Source organism: Molossus molossus, unplaced genomic scaffold, assembly GCF_014108415.1.
Source record: "Molossus molossus isolate mMolMol1 unplaced genomic scaffold, mMolMol1.p scaffold_m16_p_13, whole genome shotgun sequence".
NCBI classification, from domain to species: domain Eukaryota; kingdom Metazoa; phylum Chordata; class Mammalia; order Chiroptera; family Molossidae; genus Molossus; species Molossus molossus.
Window position 1 is genome coordinate 56,384,148 of NW_023425348.1, and position 24,141 is coordinate 56,408,288.

The following is a 24,141-nucleotide window of genomic DNA, read 5'->3' on the forward strand; positions in this document are numbered from 1 at the left end:
TTTGAAAAATAAAGAACTACTGATACACAAAACAATGCAAATGGATCTCAAAGGCATTACACTTAATGAAAAAACCAAAATCCCAAAAGTTTATATACTATCTAATTCCATTTATATAATATTCTCAAAGTGATGGAGAACAAGTTAAAAATTGCCAGAGGTTAGGGATGAGGAAACGGTGTTATTCTAATGAAGTAGTAGCATGAGAGAGTTTCTTTGTGGTGATAAAATAGTTCTGTATCTTTACTGTGGTGGTAGTTACACGAATATATATGTGATAAAATATCACAGAATATATACCAGAAAAAAAGAGTACATATAAAAACTAATGTCTATAGTTCAGTTATAAAATTGTACCAAGGTCGATTTTCTGATTTGATAATGTACTACACATTTATGTGAGATGTTATCACTAAGGGAAGCTAAAGGAAGAGTACCTAAGAACTTACACTAAAATTTTTGTAACTTATTAATCTATAATTATTTCTCAATAAAAATTTTAAAAATATAAGTTATAAAGGCAATAAACAATAGAGAAATAAACAGTAGAGAAAGAAAGAAAGCAAAACTATAATCAGTAAGTTCAGTGATATATAAGACATTAAAACAAAAATGTGGTGCTATTTTATTTTTTAATTTACAGAATGTAAATGTTTCTATCTCTCCCTAAAAAACAAAAATCAATAAAAAACATATGTTTAAAATGCTTATAAAAAGCAAATGCAAATTAATTGCTTCAAAAATGTTAATATGAAATCATTTAAAAGGTTTAGTTAAAAAAGCTTGAACATAAGATATTTGTCATAGTAATAAAAACAGCTTATTTTTACCCAGAATAAAAACAGAATTTAAAATATAACTTTTTAAAAATATATGTGATTGATTTTTTAGAGCAGTAGCTCTCAACCTTCCTAATGCCATAAAATTATTTTTGTACCCTGACTGGAATTGAACCAGGACCTCTCAGTCCACAGGATGATGCTCAATCCACTAAGCCACACTGGCTGGGTTTTCTAAGCATTTTTAATGTAAGAGTTGGCAAACTATGGCCCACCAGCCAAATTCGACCCATTACCTAATTTTGTAAATAAAGTTTTATTAATAAGAACACAACCATGCTCATTCATTTACATAGTTTATGGTTGCTTTCACTCTGTAGTAGCAAAACTGAATGGATGTGACAGAAACTGTGTAACACACACAGTAAAAAATATTTACTATCCAGCCCTTTACAGAAAATGTAGTAAGAGGAAGTAATTGTGATGAAATAGAAAATGCTATCAAACGTCTATTTTCAACAGATTTATGCAAATTTCTCTCATCTTTTCCCTTTTTTTCAATTAGCCTTTTCTATAAGCTTTTTGTTCTGCTTAATATATGGTCAGTTTCCCAAGGAACTAAAGCTAACACTGAAAAGGGCAGTTCTCAAGTGAGCAATGGGTTAAGCTCTCAAAGGTCATCTGAAAATCTTTTTTTGATAGAAATATTTTAAATGTACTTAATCCCAGATTACCTCCACAAAAGACACCTTTAGCAAGAAATATAGCCTAAGAATAGTTTTACTACTAGTCCCAAATCTTGACATCTTTCTCTTCTTCCTAAAATCCCATTGTCAGATATGCCTGCAACTCTAGTGAGGGAGGAGCAGTAGCAGCAGCATGTTTGATATACTGCTGTACAACAGCTCTAAGAGCATCTGTTCTTTGAAATCAAATGAAGACCTAGGTATTAAAATTTTGACAGAAAAATACTGTTTAATTGTCAAACTGCAACAGTTTACTCTCAAGGTAAAAGTTTCCCAACTGATAAAAATTAATAAATTTCATGCAAACAGTAAAGGAGATATGTTTCTTTTGCTTTTAAATATGCCTATTACTGCCCTGGCCGGTTTGGCTCAGCGGTTAGAACGTTTGCCCGTGAACCAATGAGTCGTGGGTTCGATTCTGATCAAGGGCACGTACCTCGGTTGCGGTTCATCCCCAGCCCTGGTCAGGTCATGTGGGAGGCAACCAGTCGATGTGGCTCTATCACATCAATGTTTCTCTTTGTCTCTTTTGTGCACGCTCTCTCTCACTCCCCCCCCCCCCATTCTGTCTGATGATAAATGGAAAAATATCCTAAAGTGAGGAATTAAAAAATATAAAAATAAAAAATAAATAAGCCTATTACCTTGTTCTGGCTTTTGAACTTTTATAATAAGCAAAGACATTGCTAGGAACCTCTATAAATTGAGGAGTCTGTGAAATGAAGCTATAATATTTAATTCATCATACTGCTCACGTTTTTAGTTCTAAAATACTATAGTTTGAAATCAATAGGTATCAAGTGCTTGCAATGTAACTAAAAACCCTGTAATAACTAAAACTAGTATCCTCCCCACTAGCAAGGTTTTTAGTTTTATCATGCATTCACTCTACCAAATATTCACTGAACACCTATTTAGCCCTGGTGGATATAACCAACCAAGTCTCGCACTTCTAAATTAATAAATTCTAGTAGAGAAAAACATAGAACATATAAAATAAATACACTAAATATCATATGGTGATAAGTACTATGAAGTTAAATAAAGCTAAGCAAAAAAGGGCAGAGTCATCATTTTAAGGTGAGAGATTCTATTTTACAAAGAGTGGTCAAGGTAGGACTCTCTGATGAGACGATGTCTGAGCAAAGACCTAAAAAAGTGAGAAACAGAGAGGGAAAAGTAGGTTCAAAGACCATGGCCAAAATAATTGTCAGCTTTTCTCAAGGCATTCCAGAGGCCAAGATAGCTGGAATACAGACAGCAAGAATAGTTTTAAAAGATGAGCTCTGGGAGACAAGATCAGAACGAGATCATGAAGGACCTTGAAGTAATATTTAAAGAGGTTTTGCTTTTGATCAGTGAAATGGACAACACTGAACTATAAATTAGATCAAGTGGACAATAGAAAAAAGGGGGCAAAGGTAGAATTCAATAACCAATTTGGAGGCAACTGAAAATAATTCAAGTGAGAGCTAAAAGTGACTTAAACCAGGGTTGTAGCAGTAGTATGTGGTAAAGAGTGCACTAGACTATATATTGAAGAACAAGACTGGAATTTGATTAATTAAATGTAGGAGTGAAAGACAGGAGTGAAGAATGACTATGATTTTCACCTGAGGAAATTCTAGTTACTGAATAAGAATGAAAGTGAAAGGATTAGGTTTGGAAAGTGTAGGTATATTCTTTTGGTTGCAATTGCAAAAGGAATTTTTCATTTCTATTTCTCAAGTTTCACTGTTAGTATATAGAAAAGCAGTGGATTTTTATAAATTGATTTTGTACCCTGCAACATTACCCTAATAGTTTTTTGGTGAAGGCTTTAGGATTTTCTAAATACAGAATCATGTCATCTGCAAAAAGTGACACTTGCTGCAGTTAGTGTTGGCCTACGGACCAAAGAGTCACAGGTTCAATTCCAGTCAAGGGCACGTACCTCAGTCCCCTGTCCCGGTCATGCAGGAGGCAACCAATCAATGTGTCTCTCTCACATTGATGTTTCTCTGTGTCTCTTTCTCTCCCTCTCCCATTCTGTCTGAAAATAAATGGAAAAAAATATCCTTGGGTGAGGATTTAAAAAATAAAAAAAGGGCCAGTACCAGGCTGTTTTGATTACAGTGGCTTTGTAGTCACTATGGAAGACAATATGGTGTTACCTCAAAAAATTAAAAATTGAACTGCCATTTGACCCAGTGATCCCACTTCTAGGAATATACCCTAAGCCTGAAACACCAATTAGAAAGAATGTATGTACCCCCATGTTCATAGCAACACTATTTACAATAGCTAAGACCTGGAAACAGCCCAAATGTCCATCAGTAGACGAATGGATAAAAAAGCTGTAGTACATATACACAATGGAGTACTATGCAGCTGTAAGAAAGAAAGATCTCTTATCCTTTGAGAGAACATGGAGAGACCTGGAAAGTATTATCCTAAGCGAAACAAGCCAAACAGAGAAAGACAAGTATCATATGATCTCACTTATTTGTGGAATATAATGAACGTTAACAGTCTGAGGAATGGGGTAGTCCCAGAGACGTGGAAGTGGGGTACAGACTGACAATCCCCAGAAGAGGGGGTGGTGGGAGAGAGATAAACCACAGAATTTATATGCATGTATGCATGAACAATGGACATGGACAACAATGCTGGGGAAAGGGAAGGGAGGGAGGGGGAGGGGGGAATCAGTGGGGGGGGAAAGGAGAAACATCTGTAACAAAACTAAATAAATTAATTTAAAAAATAAATAAAATAAAAAATAAAAAAAGTGACACTACTTCTTCCTTCCTGAATTTGGATGCCTTTTATTTCTTCCTCTTGCCTGGTTGTTCTGGCTAGGACTTCCAGAACTAAGTTGAATAAGAGTGGTGAGAGTGGGCATCCTTGTTTTGTTCCTGATTTTAAAGTAAAAACTTTCCGTTTTTCACCATTTGAGTATATTGGCTAAGGGTTTGTCTAGCCTGTATCATGCTAAGTTACTTTCCCTCAATACACATTGTATTATTAAGTGTTTTTAATCATAAATGGATATGGTATCTTATCAAATGCTTTTTCTGCATGTAAGGATAAGGTCATAGGATTTTTATCCTTTGTTTTGTTAATGTGGGGTATGACACTGATCGATTTGTGAATTTTGAACCATCCCTGTGCCTCTGTAATGAACCCCACTTGACTGTAATGTATTGTTTTTAATGTATTGTATTCAACTTTCTAATATTTTGTCCAGGATTTTTGCATCTGTATTCACCACAGATATTGGTCTGTAGTTTTCTTTTTGTGTGTTATCCTTGCCAGTTTTGGATATCAGGGTTATGTTGGACTCATAAAATGTGTCTCTTCAATTTTTTGGAAGATTTTGAGGAGGACAGGTATCAAGTCTTCTTTGAATGATTGGTAGAATTCAATACTAAAGCCATCTGGTCCTGCACTTTTATATAGACCCTTCAGTGGGTCTAGCCAGGTGGTTGTCAATTTTATTAATCTTTTCTAAGAACCAGCTCTCTGTTGTATTAATTTTTGTATAGTCTTTTTGTTCTCTATTTCATTCCATTCTGCTCTAATTTTTATTATTTCCTTTCTTTTGCTGACTTTGGGTTGCTTTTGTTATTCTTTTTCTAGTTCTTTAAGATGTAATGTTAGGTTGTTTACTTGGGATTTCTCTTGTTTCCTGAGACAAGCCTGTAGTGATACAAACTTTCCTCTTATTACTGCTTTTGCTACTTCTGAGAAGTTCTGGTATGTTGTACTGCCATTTTCATTTGTCTCTATTTCATCTTTTATTTCTTCTTTGACCCAGTCATTTTTTAGTAGTATGTTGTTTAATCTCCACATATTTGTGGTTTCTTTACTTCAATTTTGCAATTTATTTGTAATTCCAAAGCATTTGAGGTCAAAGAATATGCTTAGTTTCATTTCAATCTTGAATTGGTTTGTGACCCAACATATAACACCTAGGCATAAACCTAACAAAGAATGTGAAGGACAGCCCGGCTGGTGTGGCTCAGTGGCTGAGTGTCCACCCATGCACCAAGAGGTCGCTTTTTTGATTCCCAGTCAGGGCACACTCCCAGGTTGTGGGCCAAATCCCCAGTAAGGGGGCGTGGAGGAGGCAGTCAAACAATGTTCTCTCTCATCGATGTTTCTATCTTCTCTCCTTCTCCCTTCCTTTCTCTCTCTAATATCAATAAAGAAAAATTTTTTTAAAAAAAAAAAAAGAATGTGAAGGACATATATACTGAAAACTTCAAAACATTATTAAAAGAGATTGAGCCCTGGTATGCACGGCTCAGTGGTTAGAGTGTCAGCCCATGCACCAAAGGGTAGCGGGTATGATTCCCAGTCAAAGGCATGTACCTGGTTTGCAGGTTCAAATCCTGGCCCTGGTCAGGGTGTGTGTGGGAGGCAACCAATCAATGTCTCTCTCATACTGATGTTTCTCTCTCACCCCACACCCACTCCCTCCCTCCCCTCCACTCTCTCTAAAAAATCAATGGAAAAAAAATCCTCAAATGAGGATTAACAAAAAACAAAAAAGAGCCAAGCCGGTGTGGCTCAGTGGCTGAGCATCGACCCATGCACCAAGAGGTTGCTAGTTCGATTCCCGGTCAGGGCACATGCACAGGTTGTGTGCCTGATCCACAGTAGGGGGCATGCATGAGGTGACCAATCGATGTCCTCTCTCATTGATGTTTTTATCTCTCCCTCTCCCTTCCTCTCTCTCTAAAACCAATACAGAAAAAAAAAAATTTTTTTTAAAAAGAGTGAAAAGAGACAATGAAATGGAACGATAGTCTGTGTTCATGGGTTAGAAGAATCAACATAATTAAAATTGCCATATATATAGATTTATTACAATCCCCATCAGAAACTCAATGTCACTTTTAAAATAAAAAGAACCACAAAACCATCAGATTTGAATGGAACCACAAAGACCCCAAAACAATCCTGAGAAAAAAGAATGAAGACGGAGGTATCACAGCACCTGACTTCAAATTATACTTCAGAGCTACGATAATGAAAACATCCTGGTATTGGCAGAAAAAGACACACACAGTCCAATGGAACAGAACTGAAAGCCCAGAAAAAAACTCACATGCATATGGGTAAATAATTTTTGACAAAGGAACAATAAACGCACAATGGAGATAAGAAAACCCCTTCAATAAATGATACTGGGAAAATTGGAAAGCTATATACAAAAGAATGAAACTAGATTACAGTTCATCCCCATGTACAAAAATTAATTTAAAATGGATCAAAGAGCCCTGGCCAATTTGGCTCAGCAGTTATAGCATCATTCTGCAGACCAGAGGTGCAGGTTCAATTCCCGGTCAAGGGCACATACCTTGGTTGCGGGTTTTATCCCTGGCCCCAGTCAGGGATTGTGCAAGAGGCAACCAATCAATGTGTCTCTCACACTGATATCTGTCTGTCTGTCTGTCTGTCTCTCTCTCCCCCTCCCTCCCACTCTATCTTAAAAAAAAAAAAAAAAATCAATGGAAAAATATCCTCAGGTGAGGATTAAAAAATAAGTAAATAAATAATAACAAAAATAAAATGGATCAAAGACCTAATATAAGATCTGAATAATAAATTTCATAGAAGAAAATATGGGTACCAAACTTATGGACCTTGATCTTACAGAACATTTTATGAATTTGACCCCAAAGGCAAAGGAAGTAACAGCAAAAATAAATGAATGAAACTTTTATCAAACTAAAAAGCTTCTGCACAGCAAAGAAACTGCCAACAAAACAAAAATGCAACCAAACAAATGGGAGATAATATGTATTTGCAAACAATAGGTGTGACAAGGGGTTAATGTCCAAAATATATAAAGAACTTATACAACTGAATAACAAACTAATAAATGATCCAATTAAAAAATGGGCAGAAGAGCTATACAGATATGTCTCCCAAGAAGACAGACAAAGAGCCAACAGATACATAAAAAGATGTTCAACTTCACTAGCTATTAGGGAAATGCAAACCTCACACCTGTAAGAACGTCTATTATCAACAAGACAGGTAATAACAAGTGTTGGAAAACTTGTGGAGAAAGAGGAACCCTCATTCACTGCTGGTGGGAATGTAACTGGTACATAGCCACTATGGAAAACAGTATGGTGGTTCCTCAAAAAATTAAGAACAGTACGATATGATCCAGTAATCCCTCTTCTGGGTATCTACCAGAAAAACTAGAAAACATTTATTTGCACCCTGGCCAGTTTGGCTCAGCAGTTAGAGCGTCAGCCTGCAGACTAAGGGTCATGGGTTTGATTTCCAGTCAAGGACACATACCTGGGTTACAGGTTCGATCCCTGGCCCTGGTTGGGATCATGAGGGAGGCAACCAACTGATATGTCTCTCTCACATCAATGTTTCTTTCTCTCTCGCTTGCTCGCCCGCCCTCCCTCCCTCCCTCCCTCCCTCCCTCCCTCCCTCCCTTCCACTCTATCCAAAAAAATCAATGGAAAATATCCTCAGGTGAGGATTAACAAACAAACATAAAAAGATATATGCACCCCTGTGTTCACAGCAGCATTATTAATGGTGGCCAAGACATGGAGACAACCAAAGTGTCCTTCGATAGAGGACTAGATAAAGAAGATGTGATACATATATACCATGAAATACTACTCAGCCATAAGAAAAGATGAAATACTGCCATTTGCGACATCATGGATGGACCTCAAAATATTATGCTAAGTGAAATAAGTCAGTCGTAAAAAGCTAAGAACCATATGATTTTATTCATATGTGGAATATAAAACTGAAACTCACAGACACAAACAACAGTATGGTGGTTACCAGAGGAAAGGGGGTGGGGTGGGTAGTAAAGGGTAAAGGAGGCCAAATATATGGTGACAGAAAATGATTTGAGCCCTGGCCGGTTTGGCTCAGCAGTTAGAGCGTCGACCTGCAGTCCTGAGAGACCCGGGTTCGGTTCCCGCTAAGGGCGCGTACCTCGGTTGCAGTTGGTCCCCGGCCCTGGTTGGTCGTGCGGTGGCAGCCACTCGATGTGTTCCTTTCATATCGATGTTTCTCTCTCTCTCTCTGTTCCTCTCTCTCCCCCCACTCTACCTGAACAAAAAAATGAGAAAATGTCCTCGGGTGAGGATTAAAAAAAAAAAAAAAAATGATTTGACTTTGGGTAGTAGGCACACAATGCAATATACAGGTCACATATCACAGAAATGCTCACTTGAAACCTATATGATCCTATTAATTAAGTCACCCCAATAAATGTAATTAAAAAGAAAAAATAGAGTATAGTATATCTTAGACATGTTAAGAATGAGATGTTTATTAGACATCCAAATAGAGATAATAAATAGGATGTCTAAAGTTCAGGGGAAAGGTTCAGGCTAAAGATAAAAATTTGGGAGTTGGAATCACTATATACTTAACATTCTCAAACAAATCCTCACCGTAGAAAATAATAAAGTATTTCTAAAAACCAGCTAACCACTATTAATAATTATGAAAATCTAAATTAATGGTCAGACAATATTTTGTAACTACTGATTAGTCATTCATTCAGCAAATGTTTACTAAATGATACTTTGTGCCAGTTATTGCTTTGGGTGTGTCTCATGATTGAAAATAATATTATAATGCATATATAATCAAGTACTTTAATGGTGCTTTTAAATTTTATACTTTTTTAAAAACCTTGTGGAGCATACTTTCTACTTATTAAAGGGGGGGATAAAATCAATTAAAAAAGATATGAGGTACAACTAAAAGATTTAGTTTTAGAAATATTTATCAAATGATTGTGAATATTTTGACAAATTAGTTTCACAAAACAGGTTTTTGGAGAGAATTACATCAATCCCACAATCACTCATACTTCCAAATGGTCTTTTGAGAATATAAACTGACTTGTTCCACTAAATTCCTGCTATGCTTCATACTAAAATTTTAAGCATTGTAAAAGAATTAAAATTAAAAATCTAAGCTATACTGCAATTGGATTGATCAAATTAAATGAGAGAATGTTGTTGGTCATTCAATATGCCTAACTATTCTCAGAAATACCCACAGAAACACAAAATCTAAGTTTAGAAAATCTAGCCCTAACACCTAATTTCTGAATCTCATCTACAAAGTCCCCATGAATTAGCTGACCTATTGCTGTTAATGACAAGGAAGGGTAACTTGTTTTTTTTTTCTTCTTCTTTTTAACAGTTTAGTTCTATCTTTGGAAAGCTCTGACACTTGGGCAGTTTTTTCTTAACATTACAGCTTAATTCAACTTTCTAACCTGACCCCAGTTCGGCGTTTTGGCCCAGTTGATTCTTTGTTGTGTGAGGGGAGCTGTCCCGTGCACCAGAGGACATTTAGTAGCTCCCTGGCCTCCACCTATCAGATGCTAGTAGTACTCCCTCCCCCAGTTGTAACCCCCAAACTGTCTTCAGACATTGCCAAATGCCTAGTGAGGGGCAAAAATCACTCCTCTACTTGAGAACCACTGCTCTAGTTGTATTTGGTCAGATCAAGTACCAACCCTAACATTTGAACATTTGGTACAAGCCAGACACAATATGAAGCACTTTGCGTATTATTTTCACTTAACCCTCAAAACCATCCTAATTTCACAATTGAGAAATGGAAGCTTAGAGGCTAAGCAACTTGCCTAAAATTATATAGTTAATTAAAAGGCAGGACTGAAATATGACTTAAAAGAGTTCATTTCAGAGCTCATACTGTTAACCTCAAATACTGTCTGACTCAAACTAACTCTAATTCTACACATATTTGAAGACAGTTTTATTGTGAAATTCCTTAATATCCACCAGAGCTGCCCCCAAATCCTCTAACTTCTCAGTTCGTTAAGCTGACAAGTCTTCCAGTTTCTTCACATCCTTCCCATTGAATATATACAGAACTAAGGACAACATACTTTGGTGTATAGCAGAATGTCTCTAGTTTTCTTTTCCATTAATTATGATGGGGTTCTTTAGGGGTGTAAGATTGGGAAAAAGATGGGCTGATGGCAGCCATAGTGTACTTCTGTTTGACATCATTTACTGCCAAAAACCACCCTCATGTCTTTTCCATACATGATGTTGTAAAGCCATGCTAACTTAACATATATTAATGTTTTGCAGGCCTTATGTATACTCCTTAAAAGTTCTTTTAAATGTATTCCAACAATCCAAACTCAGAGATCATATTAGATAGTTTAGTATATTATTTATTATCCTCATTTCTTCAATGTCACCTATAAATTTGATAATTTGGCTTCTCGGATGAGTATAAGACAAAACACAGAACAAAGCCACTTTCCACGATCAAATAATCTTTGGTAGCATCATTCAAAATCAAAATTTTGTTGATTAATTAACACAAGCAACTAATGGCTAATTCAATTTTCCTTCATCATATACCCAAGAATATATAAAAAAAAATTGTACCAAAAACTAAGCTTAAGTCTAAATACATTATATTGCTACTAGTCTACCACCTGCATGACAGAAAAATCGAAGTTGCTCTGATCATCTATCTATTTTTAGCAAACCCATTCTAGTTTCTTTGTTTTTCTGGTTCATTTTTAACCAGTTTTCTTCAAACTAGTCATAAACTATCCTTTCCATTTCTTGTCCTAAAATGTTCCACCTTTATATATATATATAAAATTTTTTTTTCCTTTATTGATTTTAGAGAGTGAGGAAGTGAAAAGGGAGAGAGAGAAACATTGATGAGAGGGAACACTGACTGGCCTCCTCCCGCATGCCCCCCACTGGGGATTGGACCCACAACCTGGGCATGTGTTCTGACCAGGAATCGAACTGGAGACCTCTTGGTGCATGGGTCGAGGCTCAACCACTGAGCCACACCGGTCGGACTGTACTACCTTTTTCTTTTTTTTTTTTTTTATTGAATAATTTTTGTTACAAATGATTCTCCTTTTTTCCCCCAGTGGTTCCCCCCTCCCCCTTCCCTCCCCGCCCCTTCCCCCGATTGTTGTCCATGTCCACTGTTCATGCCTATATGCATATAAATTCTGTTGTTCATCCCTCTCTCAGCTCCCCACTCCTTAGGGGATTGTCCTCAAACTGTTATGTTCATTATATTCCAGAAATCAGTGAGATCATATGAAATTTGTCTTTCTCTGTACTACCTTTTTCAAAATCAGTCCTAAAATCAGCACTTCCTGTATTCCCCTAAAACCTTTTAAGACTACAAATAATACCAATAATGTTAAGATTTTGTAGGCAGTTCCTTTTGTAAGATGTTACAACTTGCCCAGAAGACAATTCACTTAACCAGATGCAAAGATTCTTTCTCCATACCCATGTTGGATTTATGTCCTTCCTGGCAATGTTTGATTTGTTGTTACTATTATTGGTGGTAGTGGTGGTGGTTTATTCTTCCTAAGTAAGGGGATATTTTTCATCATTTAATAGATGCCAGTCATTATTACTACACTTTCCTTGTTTACCTTTTTAAATGTAATATAAGAAACCCTTTTCACTGGTCTTAGTATTTTTTTAAGTCTCAGCTCATTTCAGCTCATTTTCCTGATTTTTAAAATGATTTATTTTCTATACTTTACTATAGCAATCTTAGCTATTTGCTTTGTTTTTAAAGTAATATGCGTATCTTTGGAGAGTTCATTGTGTAATAACACTAAGGATCTTTTATAATCCAAAAAATACCAAAATCACCTTTTTAATTAACCTCCTAAAATATTCTTCCTTTTTGGAGAAATTTATACTGTGGAGTCATGCTGATACTATCTTTCCTCTGATCAAGAATCAGAAAAACTCAGATTGGTGAAAAATACTATAAAATATATGTAAGAACACACTACGCAGTTCTTAAGAATTATGCTATAGAAGACTATTTCACAATGGGGTGTTGAAGTTTTGTGTGTGTGTGTGTGTGTTTAAAGGTATGATTATATAATAGTATATGTAGTAATATCCCAAAATCATTTTAAGTACATATGTATAATTTTGTATTTTTAAATATACACAGAAGAAAGAGATTACATGCAAAAATATTTAAAGTATTTTTCTCTGATCATAACAAATTTTATTTTCTTCCATGTGCTTTTCTATATTTATCAAATTTATGTGATAAACGTATCATTTTTACAACACTAGCATTATTATTTTAAAGAATCAGCAGAACTAGAGGAAAATAAAAGAAAAAAAAGGTCTAGCTTGAGATTTCTGCTTTTATAACTCAATTACTAAAACAAGCTTAGAAAACCATTTCTGAACACCAAACCACCAAAAAAAGCCAATACTAGATAACACTAGTTAGTCTAACTATATAAATAAATGATGACAACCATCAAGCTGGCCATTCAAAGTTCTAAAAATTAAATTGGGGAAATCACAAGAACTTCCTGACATTTCAAGGAAAGGATATAGTTATGAACTGTTTAATATTTAAATACATTAAGAATAAAATAATTTTTAAATGTATATCCCTACAAAATAAAGGATCAGTAGAATAGAGATAATAAAGATTTAAAAAACACTAGAAATGTTTTAAATTGTGCTAAAATTTCCTAATAAAGTAAGCAATGTCACTTGTTAATATTTAAAATATCACAGCAAGAATTATCTTTATTTAGAAATACTGTCTGCTTGAAGGTCAATTTGCAATAATCCAAAAACTTAACTGATCCCTCTCGGTGGCAGTATGTAGTTAATCTATTCAAAGTCTATGTCTTATAAACTAAAAAAAAAAAAAAAAGTCATTTTAACCAATTAAGACTTTATCATTCAAATACAGTTAGTTCTGTAAATACTACCACATATAAGTGGTTCAACTAATCCTAATTCATCTAAAAGTAAAAATACATTCACCTTCTTCTTTAGGAAATAATGAAAATTATTTCAATTATTCTATATCTCTATATAAAACTTCTTCAAATATATCAAAAATATTGTTTCAAAATTAGTCTTTCCTTAAATGTTTTAATATTCATAAAAAACAATATCAAATATAATACATTCTCAAGTTACATGAGGATTCTACTAAGACTTTACACAAAATAAAAAACAAAACATTAAACCCACAAGAACAATGTACACATTTTAAATAATTTGCCATTAAACTGACCATCAAGACATATGATCTTTTCCATCCAGAAATGCAAATGAGCATAAACAAAGGCCAAACACCTCTCAATCTCACTCATCTACATACATGTATAGAATTATAACCCAGCAATATCATGTAATAAATGAATACACACCTTACTTTAGTATATGCCAGTGTAGACACACCAAAACAAGAAAAAAAATTTGAAATCAGAGTATAAAGGGACTCTGCTTTTTCAAACAATGCAGCACTGAAAGCCAGGTCAGCATCCTTGGGCATTACTAGGAAACTTTAGCACATCTGATATTTCCATCATCTTCGATTCCTCTGAATAATCAGAAAATTTCCCAGTCTCCCCCTACCTCACCTGTCCACAGACTTCCTTTGGCTTTCTTTCCTCTACTGTTTAATAACGCTACTGCATTTACTTAGGCTTTAGATGTTCAGAGATACAACCCCCTCTATATATTAATTCAGTTCATTTTCTCAGACACTGACTCAGCCGTGGGTTGTGCAGCACTGACGTTTCTAACCAAACAGCATCCTGTGAGCTGTGATCATCCCATTTCCCCATCTCTGTGCAATGATTGGCTATTGTAATTGATGGACAGGCTGAAGAAAATTCAGGAGATGAGAGCTTAGTGATATGTAGATGTGTTGCCAAATGCCATCTGTAAAGCTAATTCTAGCTCTGCCAGCTTGCCAGGTTTTAGAATATTAGGATGCAACTAACTTTCCTTTTTCCTTTCAATACTTTATTGTGTAGCCACTCAGGGAAGTAAAGCTACTCTTTAAAAACCAAAGAGAAAATATTATTTGTACTGTAAGAAACCACTCAATAACTACTGTAAAACGATGAAACTTTTCCATTTATAAACTGCTGCTGGTACTACAGAGTGACTTAAAAGGGAAACTGAAAAGCTCAATCATCATGCCATCTCAGAAGAAGCAAGCATGCGTATTTCTATGTGGAAATGACACCTTGCGGCAAAGTCTGATATTGAATGTATGATGCATTTATCTTTAGTAACCTGAGCAGACTGCAGATCTGAGTTTTAAATAGTCAGATTTGACCCAATTAATATATTCAAGAGCTTTTAGCATACTGTCAATCTAGGCATTTTAACATTAATTTTACAGAAAGCGTGCTCTTTCTTTTTCCTTTTTAAATAGCAAAAATGTCTCCAATTTATAATTTTTAAGAAGCTGTGGTAATTCAGGCCAAATATACTTCAATTAAAATGATCTTTAACCTCTCAGCAAACTACCACAGTTAATGCAGGTATTAACCATAAAACTACTAAGAAAGAAACAAAGTTCAGTAACTTTTTAACTATGTAATTCATTTGCATGCACTTGCAGAGGGATCACAGGCACCCTGAAGTCCATCCATGTCCAGATTAGTTTCCAGCCTTGCCTTTTATATCACAGTGTTATAAATATCAAATCTACATTAAAAATAAAATTCAGAAAAAAAAGTACATTAAAGTTTTATTTGATGAAAGAGAAATCATAAGGCAATGCCCACCAAACTCTGAAAACTAAATGATAGGCAGATATAAAATAGTAAGTATTGTCACTCTCATTATTCGATAAATTTATTTTATCCTTGCCAGTAGGAAAGGGGGGGGGAGGGGGCAAAGGAAAAAAGATGGAAAAAGGAGGTTATTATAAATTGTGAATAGAACAAATATAAAACAACTGTAAACAAGACAATTTTTAGATTAACTACAAAAAATGAATCAATAAACTATTCTTATTTCTGTACTGCTAAAGACAATGTTTGTGTCCCTCAAAAATTCCTAAGTTGAAACATAGTCCCCCAATGTGATGGCATTTGGAGATAAGGTGATTAGGTCATGAGGGCAGAGCCCTCCTGAATGGGATTAGTGCCTTTATAAAAGAGACCCCAGAGAGATCCCTAGTGAAGACACAGCAAAAAGAGGGCTCTCTGAACCAGGAAGCAAGCCCTCACCAGATACCAAATATGCCAGTACCTTGATCTTGGACTTCCCAGCCTCCAGAACCAGGTGAAATAAAATCTGTTGTTTATAAGCCACCCATTCTATGGTATACTGTTATACAGTATACCTGAGCAGACTCAGACATTTACTTTTTGTACATTTAAGTTCCCAATTCTATTTGAGGTACCAATGTGCCCACCTATATTTCGCAGCCTCCCTCATCCAGAGATGACCATATAACATAGTTCTAGACAATGTATAAACAGATGCCCTGTGAAAATTACTAATAAATTTAATTTCCTAATATAAATAAAACCCATTTCCTATTGTCCCCTTTCTCCTCCTCCCTGTCTGGAAGGTAGACGTGATAGCTGAAGCTATAGTAAGTCATCTTGTGATCATGAGTAAAAGCCAAGAAAAATAAAAGATTTTTGACACTAACATCCTTAAGCTACTGTATCTACATTAGGCATTGCCTAACTGTGGAATTCTATGTACAAGAAAAATAAACCCCTAATTTAAGTGAGTGTTTAGTCTGTTTTTCTTTTACTCAAACATCCTTAAATAAAATACACAAAATTCAAATAAAGGATGAGTAGGTAAATGCATTAGGTGAAACAAAATCAGCCATGAATTGATAACTTAAAGCGAGGGTGGTGGGTACAAAGGAGTTCATTATACCTGTTCTCTACTTTATATGTATTTAAAATGTAGCATAGTAAGTTATTTAAAAGTTTATAAATCCTAGGTCTGCTATTTACAAGTTGGATAGCCTTGGGCAAGTTTATTAACCTCATTCTTTTCATCTGTCAAATGGAAACAAGTAATACTATTCAGAGATCTCCACCTTCAAATCCAGTCAAGATAATCTCCAGAAGGTCCCTGGCAGGAATGTCATCCATCCAAGGATTAGCTCAAATCTCATTTTCACCTACTCAAGCCAACACTGATTCCTTCTCTGAACTCTAATTTTACTATAACTCACTCATGGCTTAGTGCTCTACTACCCTCTAACTGTTCCATATGTGGTGGTTATTAAAGCATCCCATGATGATACCCTGACAAACTTCTGAATCTTTCTTGAACTGAACACAGGTTCTCAATGACATTTGCTAATTGTTAGTATTTAAAACCTCTCAGTCAATTAATTTACTATCAATTCAAAAAATACCGTTTTTAAAAAGTCAAACTGTATATTTTTAAAGTAACCTAAATATGTTCCTAAGTACACAGAACAAGAGGTCCCTAAAAGCTATTTCCCCTTGAGCAGATTTCCCATAAATGAGGTTAAAATAAGCTCAAAGGATTGCATGACATTTTCATTTTTTTGAAATCAATGTATTGGTATTTATTTTCTATTTATCTTTAATATTTTCACTTAAACAACCAATACTGCAGCAGTCTACCTAAAAAGAATACCAAAGAGTTACTAATGCTGCAGATACCAAGAGCTATATGTGTTACTGAAATAACAGCAATAAAAAAATACCATTAATTTTTATAAAATTTCCCCATTGTATGCATGTAGCTTTTATAAAGCAAACAGCTTATTTTCACTGTCACCACTTCATATATTCACTATTGTACACCGACAAAAAAATATTAATAACTAGAAAGGATAACTTACAATTCACCAGAAAATAGGTATACAACATAGATATAAATACAGCCCCACACTTAATGAGATAAAACCAGTTATCTTCTTTAATCTCAATTATCTATGTAAGCAGGACAGAGATAAAGAACTAGAGCCACAAGCTGGAGAACACACACACCGGAAAAAAAAAAATGAACAAATAAAAAACCACTCATACCATTGGTGTGTATTATAAATTAATAAAATCAACCTAACATTTTCATTTTAGATCTCACCACATTAAAAGTCCACAATAAAGGTAGACATCTTGCCAGGAGACTTAAACCAATCACTCATATTTTACTAGCTATATAGCATACAGTTTAAAAGTACCTGAATCATTTCTTTAAAATTACAAAACAGATTCCAATATCACAGCATTTTTTAATTCTCTTTCAAGAAAGCTGGTGTTATTTATCAATATCAGGAGAATTTTACATCATATAAGTTAAATGTCCAATATGTCCTAATATTTATAAAGCACAATACTATGAAAACATGCTTACATACCTGCAATAAATATGTCAGGTTTACGAGCTGCTAATTAACACCTTAAAATATCAGATCATAAAGTGTTCTAAATGAGGCGCTCCTTATTAAGCCACACAGCACAAAAGAAAAGCTTTAAAAAGTATAAATGGGCTAAAACTTTTAAAATAAATGCATCAAACTTTAAATGAACCCAGTAGAGTCATTGCAGATAGACTCATTTTACCATTAGTATCACGATGACAACACAATATAAATTCATAGTTAAAAATGTATGGAGGCAAAGACTGACAAAAACCTGTAAATTATCATGTATAATCTATACACAATGTATTTAGAAAACAAAATAAATTCCTAGTAGAAAGTTTTAAATACCAAGGACTAAGGTGTCTTGCCAGAGTTCCCAATTAAATTAAATATTGCATTTATTCGTGGGGTTAACTAAGGAGTTTTAACGTTACTTACAAACAAAAATAAAAATTCAAATAAATACAAATATAAGAAAATTAAAAGGAAAGAAATGTTTCTCTAACAGTTATTTAAAGAGAAATGCAAACATTCATAATATTTTGTAAACCCAATCCTCTGACAGGGCTCGTTACAATTAAATGGTTTGGTTCTTTATAAAAATCAGTTTTATCAGAGCTTTGATATGTGAAATACATATTTTCTACCTACCTTGAATGTTTATAAAGTTTACGAGGTCTACTATGCAATTTCCGATCCCAATTCTCTGGATCACTGGAGTTACTGTCATAAGGATGAGGCCGTCCTGCCATCCCACTTCAAGCTTTCTCACACTACTGCTCTGAAAGCACACATGTAGCACCCATAACCTACATAAAAAAGTAGTGTTGACCTTTAAGTCTATTCCATGCAGAATAAAAGAGTCACAGAATTTTAATTATTTTCTGATATTACTGTGACATTTAAAAAATAATAATAAACAGGATTAAAAAGACTAGACATACAAAATACCACAAATTAGATTAAAATAAACACCAGAAGTCTTTTGGAATACTTTTCATTTGATTTTTCTATTAAATTTGCTACCACTATGCAACAGTTTAATAATGTGCTATTTATATTTAGTAAATATATTTAACTGCCATATGGGTACTTCATATTTCAAAACATCAAAGTAGTACCAAAAAAGGCAAAAGCAATTCTAGAAAATGGTTCTTTCAGACAAAATTTCACTTGGAATACACTGCTTACTTACTCAAGTTTAACAAAGCATCTAGTAAGCCCAAATACCAATATTGTTATTTTATTAGCCAAGTTAAAGACCTTGAACAGAAATTTAATGTTTGCCCAAAATAGCCCAGCTGGTGTGGTTCAGTGGTTGACCCATGCACCAAGAGGTCGTCGGTTCGATTCCTGGTCAGAGCACGTGCCCAAGTTGTGGGCCCAATCCCTAGTATAGGGCATGCAGGAGGTGGCCAATCGATGTTCTCGCCCATCAATGTTTCTCTCTCCTTCTCCCTTCCTCTCTCTAAAATCAATTTTAAAAAAGTTTTAAAAAAATTTTCCAAAATAAACGTAGGTAAGCATCCTGATGTTTCCATTTACTGTAATTACCACAAAAATATTTTATCAATATATTCATATATCTTTATGCTTTTTCACTTGTAAGGTTTGTGACATTTCTACAACAATCATATGAAATTATAAGAAACTCACCCAATAACTTTACAAAATACTTGGACTATGCACTTTAAAGTATATTCATTTTACAGTTAAATCTTCACAATCATCTTACATGGTAGGCATTATAATCCCTATGTACAGAATAGAAAAAAGTCTCAGAAGTTTAATAATATTGCCAAAGGTCACAATGCTTATAAATGGCAGGATTATAAACAACAATGAGAAGTTACTATACAGAGTCTTGATCTTGAAAACTGTTCAGAGTGGAGTATTTTGTTTAGAAATGGTAGGTCAGATTTGACTTTTAGAGATTGCAAACCTCAAAAGAAAAACCAAACGTATTTAAACAGTTTGAATAAAGTTATATTAAGTAAGACTGGAATCCAGGTTTCCTGATACCTGTATACTTTCTACAAACTTTTCCAAGCTGGATTTGATAGGAGGAGTGAGGAGGAGTTGTGCATACAAGTCAAAGAGAACCCGAACTGGGAAAAGACTATAAACCTTCCTGAATTTTATAAGCTATTCCAGTACAATTCCACACAAAAAATGCCAAAGATAAACTCATTAAAATTGTAAGTCTAGCCCTGGCCGGTTTGGCTCAGCGGTTAGAGCGTCCGCCTGCGGTCCGGAAAGACCAGGGTTCGGTTCCCGCTAAGGGCACGTACCTCCGTTGCAGTTTGTCCCCGGCCCTGGTTGGTCGTGCGGGTGGCAGCCACTCGATGTGTCCCTTTCACATCGATGTTTCCCTCTCTCTCTCTTTCTCTCTCTCCTTCCCACTCTGTCTGTACAAAAAATGGAAAAATGTCCTCGGATGAGGATAAAAAAAAAATTGTAAGTCTATCTCAGGGCTCATTAAATAAAAACACTTTCATTTTAGAGAAACTATTTTGCTATATTTCTACATTTTTCCTGATAGTTACTTAGTACTTTCTTTACAAAAATAACTGAAAATCTTAAGTAACATTTTAATGTAATAAATATGTAAATAGGTAGATCAATGAGTGAAATAAAAATAATAGAAAATGGAAAGGGGAAGAACTGCATAATGGCTAATTTAAATCCTAAGCAAATGCTACATAGTTCATTTGCTGAATGACTCTGAAAAAGAAACCTATTTCCTTAAGGATCCCTGAATAATTGAAAATCAAGTGTGTATTAGATGAACATAAAAACTATAAAATTATTTTGAAAACAAAAAACTCCCAAACTCATTTGAGTTTTTAATTATAAAAATAAAAATGTATTTACTAAAAAGGAAACTCTTAAAACTTCAACTGAATACTATAGCTAGTTATCTACACTGAACAGATGAGGCAGAAGAAAAGGATAAGAACAAATTAAAGACAATAAAGAAAATCAGATTTAAAAAAAAAAAAGTGGTCACAGAATGAGAGAGACACAAGGTAAAAAGAATAGTAGGGAAAAACTGATAAGGAGGGAAAAGAAAAAAGATGTGGAGAAACTTAGCAGATTCTGTAGGATAAGATTTAGAGAATTTTCTCCTTATTTCATTGGACTTTCAGTAAGCTATTTCAGGTATTAACATTTCTTTACAAGAGCATTTTTTTTCTCCTCTTAACCCATAACTATAAGATATTCCCCTGTGGACAGGACAGCCACAAATGTCCATTGAGGAAGAAGGGTTCTAATCCATGGGATGCAGTGACTAAAAACATACAACCACAAGAAATGGATAAGGAAAATTCAGATTCACATTTTCCACTGTTTTACAGTGGGTGGCTCATATCTAGCATCAGAGAAATCCAGTATATCTTCCTATTCAATCTTATTGAAATTAATAAGCATGTATTGTACAGCCAGCCACAGGAAACTAAAGAATATTGAAGGCTATAAAAAAAAAAATCAATTGGAAAATCATATTTTTATTTTGTCAATAAACCTTGGTTATCACCATGTGAAGCTTTCTCCCCAGTCCTCACTCCCAATAGTCAGGGATACAAGCATACTAAAAACAAGTGAAATTAAAGTTTAAGGTATCTGAAAAAAATATGCCTGTGTTTGCCTATACATATTAGTGAATTTCAATTATTATCAATAAGCTATAGCTGTAACTACAAATACATAAGGCAAATCACACATTACATACTATCTTGAAAGGTCTAATGATCTATTTTAACCACTCTCTGATACCACACTACATGACTTTATATTTATCATCATTCATTCATTCAAGCACTTACTGAACACCTACTGCAACATTAAAAGCAATTTACAAGATGCTGAAGCAAGTCAGACATTGCTCCTGTTCTCAAAAAACTCACTCTAGTAAGGGAAAAAAGACTCCACCAATGGCTCCATATGCCACTCCACCATGTCTTTCTCTTTTGCCTGGACAGTTCTTGCACTGTTACCCCACCTTGAAGTCATCCCTGACTTCTCATTTCCCTTTATCAAATTTACTTCAAAATTCTCTTTGACTCCTCTCCCTTTTCATTCATAAGGCTACTGCCTTATAAAACAACCTGATAGTATAAGGAGACAAGTTACTCTGTTCTTACTATGTATCAATATATTCAGTGGGGGTGGGAAGGAGAAACATCTGTAACAAAAATAAATTAATAAAAATTGGGAAAAAAAAAAAGCAAATAAATGGATGATGCAAAACTGTGGACTCAGAAATGAGGACCAAATCTCTCTCTCTCTCTATCTCTCTCTCTCTATCTCTCTCACACACACACACACACACACACACAAATAAATAAATAAAACCCTTAACAGCTATCAGTATCTTTACCACCCCATTCAATTCTATATTTGCTCTGCTATAATGAGAATTATCTTTCCAAAAACTTTAATGGCTCTACATTTCCTCTAAACTCCTTACCATAAAAAGTTCCTTCAAAATCTAACACTTGGACCCCCAATATCTAATTCATATTAGGCAAACTAAAGTTTATTATTGTTTGAATCTTGTACTCAACAAAAAATAATTACTGGACTACTAAAAACAAAGTTCTTTTAAAATGTCACAGTCCACTACTATTTTTAGGCATGATTTAAAAAATCTAAATTTTAAGTAGTGATACCTCGGTTCTCGAACATAATTCGTTCCAGGAGGACGGTCAAGAACCGAATTGTTCGAGAACCGAAGCAATGAAACCCAATAGGAAAGCGTGACTCCACAAAGTGTGACTCTCTCTCTGCACTCACACTGATAACGCAAGCAAGGCGCGCTGGGCCGAATGAACGCCATTCGGCTCAACTCAGCTCATCTCGGAAGTTCGAGTTCCAAATATTTGTTCGGATTCCGAGACAAAAGTTTCTCGAATCTCCTGGTCGAATACCGATTTGGTCGAAAACCGAGGCGTTCGAGAACCGAGGTATCACTGTAACTAGAAATAATCCTTTATAGAGACTGGAACAATTAGGCCTATTGGCTAAGAACATTCATTCAGGAGACTACCAAAAGTCAACTGTAAAAAGGTGATTGAATTACTTCCTCTTCTCTTGGACATTACTATCTAAAAAAGCGGTAGGGGGAGAATCTTCAGAACTACAATAACATAAATAAGTGTACTCTGGGACACTATTTCCAGGTAGTATGAATTATCACAATGACTTATAGAAGGATAAAACAACCTGATAGTATAAGGAGACAAGTTACTGTGTTCTTACTATGTATCAATATATTCAGAAATTTATATACAAGGTTTCCCCACTATCCTAGAGCTAAGGTGCCTAGCTAAAAAAGGGTCTGTCACTGGGGCAGCCTCACGGCCATTCTTGTCCATGCTGTATCACCATTAAGCTGTATGTCCAGAAAACAGTTTCTTTCTTCACTGCACCCCAAATTGAGGGTTCCTGTTGGTGTTGAGTTGGCGCAAACAGCAACTGGTTGACAAGAGGAACCTAGGTGAAACATTTCTGAAGGTCCAGACTTGAGGGATCATTTGATAAGCCTTGAGCTTCAGCAATAAAGAGACTATACAACCCTGCCATGTATAAAATAAATGATATAGATATAATGACCATGAAAGCTTTAAAAAAGTTCTACAAAGTTTTTATAATTTCCTCATGATTGCTAGCTAACCCACTCTAGGTGTAAAATAAATCCTTAAATTGATAAGAAACTGAACAACATTTTTAGCTACATTAGAACTGAAGAGACTGGAGGGACTGAATACTACCACAGGAAAACATCAAAGAAAAACAAATGGAAACAATTTTTAAGAGGAAAAAAAGCCAGCCCAGCCATTATGGTTCAGTGGTTGAGCATCAACCCATGCACCAAGAGGTCGCAGGTTCTATTCCCAGTCAGGGCACATGCCCAGGTTGTGGGCCCCGATCCCCAGTGGGGGGCATGCAGGAGGTGGCCAGTTGATGTTCTCTCTCCCCCTTCCTCTCTCTCTAAAGTCAGTAAGGAAAAAACGAAAGAAAAATTTTTAAAGAAGAAAGAAAGCCAGAGGAACCTCATGCTAATACACTCAAGTGAAGTGATCATGCAAGCCCCCTACAGACAATGACCAAAACAACATATCTGAATAAAATATTTTAAAAACACACAACTGTTTGAAAGCACTGGAAAGTGTCCCAAGCTATGGAGTAATGAAAGAATAGTTTACTCTTGAAAAACTACAACTGGAAAGTGAACAGAATCGTGAGTTCAGTTTGAAGTTTTTACGCTGAGTGCCCTCCTCCCATCGCCCACAAATAAGATGAAGGAAACCAGGCAGCCACACAGCTCAAAGTGGTTAAGAAAGTAGTGGACCCGGCCAGTGTGACTCAATGATTGAGCATTGACCAATGGACCAGGGGGAGGTCTTCCATTCGATTCCCAGCAGATG

The 24,141-nt window shown here is 35.1% G+C and overlaps 1 protein-coding gene across 3 annotated transcripts in view; it reads right to left on the reverse strand.

The window, feature by feature from the left end:
- BTBD10 (BTB domain containing 10) overlaps positions 1-24,141 on the reverse strand; it is an 81,959-nt gene that overhangs the window by 39,674 nt on the left and 18,144 nt on the right. The window contains exons 1-2 of one of the 3 annotated variants that reach the window (XM_036258674.1): positions 19,367-19,470; positions 18,362-18,519 (exon numbers count right to left, since the gene is read on the reverse strand). The exons of 1 other annotated variant lie outside the window; for it this stretch is intronic. In XM_036258674.1, coding sequence (XP_036114567.1) covers positions 18,362-18,462 — 101 coding nt within the window. In that variant the 5' untranslated portion in view covers positions 18,463-18,519; positions 19,367-19,470. Of the gene's footprint in view, positions 1-13,748; positions 14,555-18,361; positions 18,520-19,366; positions 19,471-24,141 lie in introns of those variants that run through there. One more of the 3 variants, XM_036258677.1, reaches the window with a different exon arrangement.